The sequence below is a fragment of the Saimiri boliviensis genome, chromosome 20 (genome assembly GCF_048565385.1).
Source record: "Saimiri boliviensis isolate mSaiBol1 chromosome 20, mSaiBol1.pri, whole genome shotgun sequence".
NCBI lineage: Eukaryota > Metazoa > Chordata > Mammalia > Primates > Cebidae > Saimiri > Saimiri boliviensis.
In genome coordinates, this window is record NC_133468.1 from 27,482,393 (window position 1) to 27,492,752 (window position 10,360).

The window sequence follows — 10,360 nt, forward strand, 5'->3', positions numbered from 1 at the left end:
CCCAGCCCCGGCGCCCACCCTGTCGCTCCCCAGGAAATCCCTTCCCCTATGGGTTGAGAAGGGTCCGCATCTCCCATCTCCCAGGACCATCTTCCCAGCCTCAGGAAGCTCCCAGATGCTATCAGGTGAAAAGGACATGGTCATTGCTGGCTGCTCTGAGTGGGTTTAGAAGGAGGGGTCACCCCGACAAAGACGGGGAACGCTTTGCCCCTGTTTGTCCTCAGCTAGCTCCTGGGTCTGCCTCTATGAACAGGCCACAGACACCAGCCCTAACCATTAAGCCCTCCTTCCAGCTGACCTGGGGGCTCTCACCCACCAATCATCTTCCAGAGATTCCTGTGACCTCACCAGCAGCCAATCAGAGTGTCTCAGGTTGGCGGGTCAGAGGCAGTCTCACTTTGAGAGTTGGTAAATTTTCAGGTAATAACAGAAAAAGGACACTTCTGACCAGGCGCAGCGTATCACACCTGTAATACCAGCACTTTGGGAGGCTGAGGCAGGTGGATCACTTGAGGCCAGGAGTTCGAGACCAGCCTAGTCAACATGATGAAACCCCATCTCTACTAAAAATACAAAAATGAGCCAGGCATGGTGCTGTGTGCCTGTAATCCCAGCTACTCAGCAGGCTGAGGCAGGAGACTTGCTTGAACCCAGGAGGCGGAGGTCACAGTGAACCGAGATCGTGCCACTGCACTCCAGCCTGGGCAACAGAGTGAAATCCTGTCTCAAAAAAATAAAAAAAGACACTTTATATTAACAGCCAAATAATGCATTTTATTATTTTTTAATACTTTTAAAAACTTCTATTTTAGGTTCAGGGGTAAATGCGTAAGTTTGTTATGTAGGTGAATTGCATGTCATGGGGGTCTGGTGTCCTTGACTCAAATGAAGAAATAAATGTCTTCCAATAGCACCAGTAATGTTGCACCACAAATATATCTTTAAATTGTCCTTGGGATGACAAAATAATCTGCATGCCAAAGGACACTTTCAAGATACATTTGTGGTGCAACATTCTTCAGAAATGTCCTTCCCTCACCCTGGAAAACTCCTATTCATTCTGAAGAACTCCACCTACATGCTGCAACCTCTGAGACTGGTCCTGTCCTGTCATGGACACCTGTGGTTTCTGGTCATCCAGCATCTAGCCCCATTCATTTTTTTTTTCCTGAGACAAGGTCTCCCTCTGTCACCCAGGCTGGAATGCAGTGGCACCATCATGGCTCACTGTAACCTCGATCTCTTAGGCTCAGGTGATCCTCCCATCTCAGCCTCCAAAGTAGCTTGGACTACAGATATAAGCCACCACATCTGGCTAATTTTTTATTTTCTTGTAGAGACAGGGTCTTGCTATGTTGCCCAGACTGATCTCACACTCCTGGGCTCAAGCAATCCTCCCACCTCAGCCTTCCACATAGCTGGGACTATAGGTCTGTGCTACCATGCCCAGCTAATTTTTTGCATTTTTTTTTTTGGAGAGATGAGGATTCACCATGTCACCCAGGTTGGTCTTGAACTCCTGGGCTCCAGCAATCTTCCAACTCAGCCTCCAAAAGTGCTGGGACTACAGGCATGAGCCATCGTGCCCGGCCTCAACAAGATTTTGGAATACATCAATAAAGCAACTAACCAGGTGTGGGTAGTGGACAAGGCAGGGATGCCCACCACAAGCCAGACCATGCTGGTCCCTCGTGAGACACAAGAGGGTTTGAATAGCCCCAGCCCATTCCTGCTCTGAGGGGCTTGCAGTCTGGCTGGGGAGAGGTGTGCAAAGTTGCAGTACCTGTGGGGCCATCCCCTGCTCATTCCTGAAGTCTGAAAGGCCTGGGACTTGGGATAAGCCTGGAAGGGTGGGCTGTGCCTGGATGAATCTGAGGATGTGTTTCTGCACTGCTGGGGTTTCCAGGCAAATCTCACTTCCTACTTCTCCCTGCATAATTGTCAACTCAGCTTTTCAGTCAAGGAGGAAACACATTAAGACCTGCTGGTGCTGAAAGGACAGCTCCCCTGGGCATAGGCACAGAGGCCACTGCCCCAACACTGCACGGTATCAGCCCATTGTTTATTTGGCACCTACTGTATGCCATTCTGCATGCATTTCCTCACAGTTGATCCTACCAAAAAAGCATTCTTTTTAATTTTTTATTTTTATTTTTATTTATTTATTTATTTATTTTGAGATGGAGTCTCACTCTGTCACCAGCCTGGAATGCAGTGGTACAATCTTGGCTCACTGCAACCTCCGCCTCCCAGGTTCAAGCGATTCTCCTACCTCAGCCTCCCGAGTAGCTGGTACTACAGGTGTGCGCCACCACGCCCAGCTAATTTTTTTTTATTTTTAGTGGAGACGGGGTTTCACCATGTTGGTCAGGCTGGTCTCAATCTATTGACCTCGTGATCCACCCACCTCGGCCTCCTGAAGTGCTGAGATTACAGGCATGAGCCACCAGGCCCAGCCTATTTTTCAGATTCTCCTAGGAGCATGAACCCTATTGTGAACTGCACATGTGAAGGAGCATGTGCAGTGCATGCTCCTTATGAGAATCTTTTTTTTTTTTTTTTTTTGAGACAGTCTTGCTCTGTCACCCAGGCTGGAGGGAGTGCAGTGGTACAATCCTGGCTCACCAAAACCTCTTCCTCCTGGGGTCAAGCAATTCTACTGCCTCAGCCTCCCAAGTGACTGAGATTACAGGCACCTGCCACCACACCCAGCTAATTTTTGTATTTTTAGTAGAGACATAGTTTCACCATGTTAGCCAAGCTGGTCTCAAACTTCTGGCCTCAAGTGAATCGCCCGCCTCAGCCTCCCAAAGTGCTGGGATGACAGGCATAAGCACCCAGTGTTTTTTGTTTGTTTATTTTGAGACATGGTCTCAAACTCCTAGCCTTAAGCAATCCACCGGGATTACAGGCATGACCATGATGCCCAGCCAAAAACGGCATCCTCATCCCTGTTTCGTCCATCCCTACAGCTGCCCACCTCGCCTGGCCATATTCCTGTCTGAAGTGTTATCACCTAGTTATCTGCTGTCTGCTTCCCACACAAGAATGTGAGCTCCAGGAGGGCAGGGAATTGTCTTGGTCAGCACTGCCTTGGCTACTTCCAACAGGTGCACAGGGCAGCTGGCAACACTGTCAATATCAACACATTCCTACAACTCCTGAACTCATGCGGGTGTTGGGCTAGACATGACTTGTATAAAAGACAATTCCAATTATTTACACTGGCGACTACATGGACATTGAACCCTCAGCTTGAGCGCCTTCATTTTCATGCAATTCAGTCTCATTTCCATAAAATATTTCAATTTTATTGAACTGCTTTGGACTTTAAATTTTTATAGTTATTCATCTTAAATTTACATATTTTGCCTTTTGTTTTATTTTATTAATTATTATTATTACTGTTTTTTGAGATGGAGTCTCACTCTGTTACCCAGGCTGGAATGCAGTGGCACGATCTCGGCTCACTGCAACTTCCATCTCCCAGGTTCAAGCGATTCTCTTGCCTCAGCCTCCCAAGTAGCTGAGACTACAGGCACGTGCCACAACGCCTGATTAAGTTTTTGTATTTTTTTAGTAGAGACGGCGTTTCACTGTGTTATCCAGAATGGTCTCAATCTCCTGACCTCATGATCCGCCCACCTCAGTGTCCCAAAATGCTGGGATTACAGGCTTGGGCCACCGTGCCCGGTCTATTTTACTGTATTTTTTTGGAGATGGAGTTTCTCTGTCACCCAGGTTAGAGTGCAGTGGCACAATCATAGCTCACTGCAGCCTTGAACTCCTGGGCTCAAGGAATCCTCCCACCTCAGCCTCCCAAGTACCTGGGACCACAGGCATACACCACCACACCCAGCTAATTTTTTTCTTTTTGTAGAGATGGGGGGTCTCACTTTGTTGCCAAGGCTGGTCTCGAACTCCTGGCTTCCAGAGATCCTCCCATCACAGCCTCCCAAATCACTGGGATTACAGGCATGAGCTATTGTACCTAGAATGTTAGACTTCTTATGCACTGAATATTAAAATGGTATCTCATTTTGCATTGTCTTTGTTACCCTTGAGAGGAAGCAGTTCTTCACAAGCTCACCTGTGTTCTCTTCCAAGAAATCTCTGTTCACGTATTTTACATTTTCTATTGGGTTATTTGTTTTTTTCTATTTCTTATTCTCTATATAGTTTGTATATTCATTACTTATTAATTAAATGTGTTGCAAATATGTCCTTCACACTGTGGCTTGTCTTCTACTTTCTTCATGGCATTTTTTTTTTTTTTTTTGAGATGGAATTTCACTCTTGTTACCCAGGCTGGAGTGCGATGGTACGATCTTGGCTCACTGCAACCTCCGCCTCCTGGGTTCAGGCAATTCTCCTGCCTCAGCCTCCTGAGTAGCTGGGATTACAGGCACGCGCCACCATGCCCAGCTAATTTTTTGTATTTTTAGTAGAGACGGCGTTTCACCATGTTGGCCGGGATGGTCTCGATCTCTTGACCTTGTGATCCACCCACCTCGGCCTCCCAAAGTGCTGGGATTACAGGTGTGAGCCACCGCACCCAGCCTTCTTCATGGCATTTTTGATGAACAGAAACTTAATTTTCTTTTTCTTTTTCTTTTTCTTTGAGACAGGGTCTCCCTCTGTCACCCAGGCTGCAATGCAGGGCGCAGTCTCCACTCTCTTGCATCCTCAATCCCCAGGTTCAAACAAGCCTCCCACCTCAGCCTTTTGAGTAACGGGGACTACAGGCACGCTCCACCAAGCCCAGCTAATTGTTTGTATTTTTTGTAGAGATGGGGTTTTGCCATGTTGCTAGAGCTGGTCTCGAACACCTGGGCTCAAGCAGTCCTTCCACCTCATCCTCCCAAAGTGTTGGGATTATAGGCATGAGCCACCTTCCCCAGTCTGAAACTTAATTTTTAATGTAGTCAAGTTCATCAATTTTTTTTAACAATTTGTACTTTATGTTCCTTCAGAAACCTTTACTTATCCTGAAGTCAAAAGTTATTCTTTTATAGATTCTCAAAATTTTCAAGTTTTTTATTTATTTCATTTACAACTTTCATCCCACTAGAAGTGTCTATTCTGCATGGTGTGAGGTAGGGCTCCTGTTCCACTGTTCTCATCTGAATAGATAATTGTCTCAGTACCATGTATTTAATAGACCATCCTTGCCTAGGTTTATCAACAACACCATCTTTCGTAAAAATAAAATGCCTTTAAAAAAGTTTAGATAGGATCTTGCTGTGTTGCCCAGAGTGTTCTCAAATTCCTGGCCTCAAGTGATTCTTCCGCCTTGGCCTCAGGTGTAGCTAGGATTACAGGCATGTGCCACTACACACAGCTTAAAATGCCTTTACATGCATGAATCTGTTTCAGGCCTCTCTATTCTACTCCACTGGTCAATTTGTCCAACCATGCACCAACACCATACTGTCTTAATTCTTACAGCTTTATGATGTGAATGTTTCTTTATGCACAAAAACCATTCCAAGCCGGGCGCGGTGGCTCAAGCCTGTAATCCCAGCACTTTGGGAGGCTGAGGCGGGTGGATCACGAGGTCAAGAGATCGAGACCATCCTGGTCAACATGGTGAAACCCCGTCTCTACTCAAAATACAAAAAATTAGCTGGGCATGGTGGCGCGTGCCTGTAATCCCAGCTACTCAGGAGGCTGAGGCAGGAGAATTGCCTGAACCCAGGAGGCGGAGGTTGCGGTGAGCCGAGATCGCGCCATTGCACTCCAGCCTGGGTAGCAAGAGCGAAACTCCGTCTCAAAAAAAAAAAAAAAAAACCATTCCAGGTGACCAGATGGTTACTTACATCAAAGACTCTAGGATAGAACCTAGGAGTTAGCTGGCCCATCCATCCATTGAGAAACAGAGGCTCCAAGGAGAGCATCTTTTGCAATGTCACACAGCATTAATTTGGAATACTCTCACCATAGAAGATATCAATATGGTAGACACACGAACCACATGTGGTTATTGAGTACTTAGAATTGACAAGTCCAAATTAGATGGGCTGTAAGTATAAATTGCACATTAGATGCTGAAGACTTGTGGTGGAAAAAAATATTAAATATCTCATAAATAATTTGTTCATATTCATTGCATGTTGATATAATGCTTTGGAATAAAGAGTTAACTAAAATATATTCTAAAAATTATAATAATTTCACCTGTTTATTTTTACCGTCTTATAACAAGATTAAATATTAGGCACACATTAAACTGAATGTCTACTAGAAAATTTAAAGCTGGCCAGACACAGTATCTGACTCCTATAATCCCAGCACTTTGGGAGGCCAAGGCAGGTGGATCACCTAAGGTCAGGAGTTTGAGACCACCCTGGCCAACATGGTGAAACCCCGTCTCTACTAAAAAATACAAAAATTAGCTGGGTGTGGTGGCAGGCACCAATAATCTCAGCTACTCAGGAGGCTGAGGAAAGAGAATTGCTGGAACCTGGGAGGCTGAGGTTGCAGTGAGCCAAGATCCCGCCACTGCACTCCAGCCTGGGCTGACAACAGCAAGACTCCATCTAAAAAAAAAAAAAAAAATTAGCCAGGCATGGTGGAGGCTGAGGCAGGAGAATCGCTTGAACCCAGGAGGCAGAGGTTGCAGTGAGCCGAGATTGTGCAATTGCACTCCAGCCTGGGTGACAGAAAGAGACTCCATCTCAAAATTAAATAAATAAAATAAAGCTACATCTGTGGCTTGTATGTTTCTCATGGACAGCACTGGATTATTCCATTAAATTCATTCAATCAGCTGGATGCAGTGGCTCATGCCTGTAATCCCAACACTTTGGGAGGCTGAGGCAGAAGGATCACTTGAGCCCAGGAGTTCAAGAGCAGCGTGGGCAACATAGTGGGACCTCATCTTTACAAATACTTTTTTAAAAAAATTAGCCAGGCATGGAGGTGCACACCTGTAGTCCCAACTGCTCAGGAGACTGAGGCAGGGTAATCACTTGTGCCTAAGAGTTTGAGGCTGCAATGAGCTATAACCATACCACTGCATTCCAGTCTGGGCAATAGAGTAAGAGCCTATCTTTTAAAAAAAATCACGGCGGGGCGCGGTGGCTCACACCTGTAATCCCAGCACTTTGGGAGGCCGAAGCAGGTGGATCACGAGGTCAAGACATTGAGACCATCCTGGCCAACTTGGTGAAACCCCGTCTCTACTAAAAATACAAAAATTAGCCAGGTGTGGTGGTGCTTGCCTGCAATCCCAGCTACTCAGGAGGCTGAGGCAGGAGAATTGCTTGAACCCCGGAGGCGGAGGTTGTAGTGAGCCAAGATCGCGCCACTGCACTCCAGCCTGGGCAACAGAGTGAGGCTCTGTCTCAAAAAAAACAAAAACAAAAACAAAAATACTTCATCAAGAAGCCTTTATTACAGACCTAATTTGTGGACAGTACAGTTGTAAGGGTTCACAATGAGGAAGGGAACAGAAATAGGACTAATCCATGTGATCCATTTCCTCCTTGGACCCATCACTCATAGAAGCCACATCAGCCCAAGTGTCAAAGACTGGCCCACGCCCCAGCTCCAGATCCCCATTCCAATTCCAGAGCAGGCAGCACGAGTGTCCAAATCTAGAGATCATTGAGACCAGCTCTCCTGACTTCACAGATCAACCCGCTGGGGTCAAGAGAGGTTGAGACATCTTCCAGGGTCACAAGCAGGGGTGGGGCAGGCACAGGCTGGCTGCAGAGACTTCAGAGCGCCTTTCCTTCATGTCGTCATCGACAGCCTTCAACCCAGGACTCCTCCCTTTCCCGTGAACAGTCCACCAACTTACATCTCACAAAATCCCCTGGAGCCAGCCTTTACAAGTCCAAGTGCCCGCTCTGGCAGGCCAAGGTGAGAGGATCACTTGAGGCCAGGAGTTCGAGACCAGCTTGGGCAACATGGCAAGACCCGAGCAATACAAAAATTAGCCGGGCGTGGTGGCAGGCACCTGTAATCCCAGCTACTCGGAAGGCTGAGGCAGGTGAATTGCTTAAACCAGGGAGGCAGAAGTTGCAGTGAGCCAAGATTGTGTCATTGCCCTCCAGAGTGGGTGACAGAGTGAGACTCCATCTCAAAACAAAGAAACAAAAACATTAGCTGGGCGTGGTGGTGTTCCACACCTGCAATCCCAGCTATTTAAGAGGCTGAGGCAGGAGGATTACTCGAGCCCAGGAGTTTGAGGCGGTAGTGAACCATGATTATGCTACTGCACTCCAGCTTTAGTCTGTGTGACAGAGCGAGACCCTGTCACAAAGAAAAAAAAAGTAAGTCCAGTCCCACTGTCTGGCCGAGAAAATCCGCAGGAACCCATCCTCAAGTCTTTCCCAAGTGCATCGTATTTCTGGGTGGGATTCCCCAAGTTTATGAAAGACACACTCACAGTGTCCTCCAGGGGGAAACAGGATGAAACGGACAGGGAAGGAAGGGCTCAGTCCTGTCCCCCAGACTTCACTACCCTGGACACCATCCTTGCCCTGTGCTTCTGTTGTCAAGCTGTGCTCAATCTGACCAGAACTTGTAGAGACTTCAGGGACACCAGGGACTCTCAACAACCACTTGCAAGTGATAAGCCACACTGATGTGAGTAGAAAAAATATTGCCAACCCACCTCCAACTCACCATCCCTGGAGCCTCAGTACACACCAGGCCCCTCTGTTCATGAAGGCAGGGGACCCCAGGTGGCAGAGGCGGGAAGGTGACCTGGAGGACAGGCTGGTGCACCCTCCAAAGAGGTCCTGGGGGCTGCTCCCACCAGAACGGTCTGTGCTCCCCAAAGACCACGGGGGACCGAGGAGCAACTTTAGGAGGGAATTTTTCATGCCAGCTTCCAGGTAAGCACACATCCCAACAAAATATCTTAAAGAAATGTAATAAGGGGCGGGGCGCCTGGGCTCACGCCTGTAATCCCAGCACTTTGGGAAGCTTAGGTGGTCCGATCACCTGAGGTCAGGAGTTCGAGACCAGCCTGACCAACGTGGTGAAACCCCCTCTCTACCAAAAATACAAAATTAGCCAGGTGTGGTGGTGCATGCCTTTAATCTCAGCTACTCGGGAAGCTGAGGCAGAAGAATCACTTGAACCCGGGAGCCAGAGGTTGTGGTGAGCCTTTCGAGAGACTGGGCCATTGTACTACAACCTGGGTGACAAATAGTGAAACTCTGAATTAAAGGAAGAAAGAAAGAGAAATGCAGAAAGGAGAAACGTCCATCCCCGCGCCCACCCCCTCAGCTGGAATTCCAAGCAACAGGAGCCTAACTTCTACTTAGCTATCACAGCGTCTGTCACTACCATTTTACAAAACCGAGGTTCTGAGGGGACCTCGGAGTTCACACTATGAAATGACCAGGATGTGCAGGTGCCCCCCGCCCGTCCTGAGCCCTGAGCCTCAGTTTCTCCATCTGAAAAGAGCCCTTACTCTTTTCTCCGACTTGCTGAAAGGGTGGACAGAGGTGGTACCAACCTTTTCCCTTGAACAAGAGTGCCCAAGAGAGACCTAGCGTAAGTGACCGAGCGTAACTGGGCTCCAGGCGCTGTGCAAAGTGCTTTGCAAGGACCAGCTCGCTTCATCCTCACGGGGGCCCGGGGCACGGGGACTCGCATAACCCCCGTTTTGCAAACGTGGAAATGAGGTTCAGAGAAGTGAAGCGACTAGCCCAACGGCCCCCTGAGGAGCGAGGAGGCGCGGGCGCCCGGGTTACTCCATTCCAGCGCGAAGACGAGGCTGCCTGGGTCCCGGTTTCCTCGGGCGGGGGTCAGAGGTCCGCGGATCCCCTCTAGTGCTCCGGGCAGCAGGGCCCAGGAGCCAAAGCGGCCCCCCGGTCCCCGCCGCCGCCGTGCGCACCCCCTCCCCGGGACCCCCGCGGCCCCAGCTCACCTCGCGTATTTCGTCTTCTGGAAATCCAGCAGCCGGGGGGCGAACATCGCGGCGCTTCCATGGGAATCCCGCCCGGGGCTCAGAGCGCGGGCGCCTCTCAGAGCCTGGGGGACGCGGCGGCCGCAGCAGCAGGTTGGAGGGCGCGCAGCGGGGCCGGAGGGACTGGGTCGGCACCCGCAGCCGGAGCCCGAGCCCGAGCCGGAGCCGGAGCTGTAGGCGTCCGGAGCCGCCGACGCCAAATCCCGAGCAGATGGTGGCGGGGGCGGGGCGGGCGGGCAGGCGGGGGCGCGGGGGGGCTCCGGGGCGCGCGCCGCCAATCGCCTGGGCCCGGCCCCCTCCCTCCCGCGACCCCGCCGCCTCCACCGGGGAGAGGGAGGGTGTGCGGGACAAGGGAATGGGGGAGGAAGGGGTAAGAAAGTGGGCGTAAAGGGTTGGGGCGGGGCGGGGGGGGGGGCGTCCTGACCGCGCGTC

The 10,360-nt window shown here is 49.6% G+C and overlaps 1 protein-coding gene across 1 annotated transcript in view; it reads right to left on the bottom strand.

Annotated features, from left to right (window-relative positions):
* Positions 1-10,117, bottom strand: part of MMD2 (monocyte to macrophage differentiation associated 2) — a 46,689-nt gene extending 36,572 nt beyond the window's left edge. Inside the window, exon 1 of the mRNA XM_039460365.2 lies at positions 9,890-10,117. Within this exon, the coding sequence (XP_039316299.2) occupies positions 9,890-9,936 (47 nt within the window). The 5' untranslated portion in view covers positions 9,937-10,117. The remainder of the gene's footprint in view (positions 1-9,889) is intronic.
* Positions 10,118-10,360: the final 243 nt, after the last annotated feature.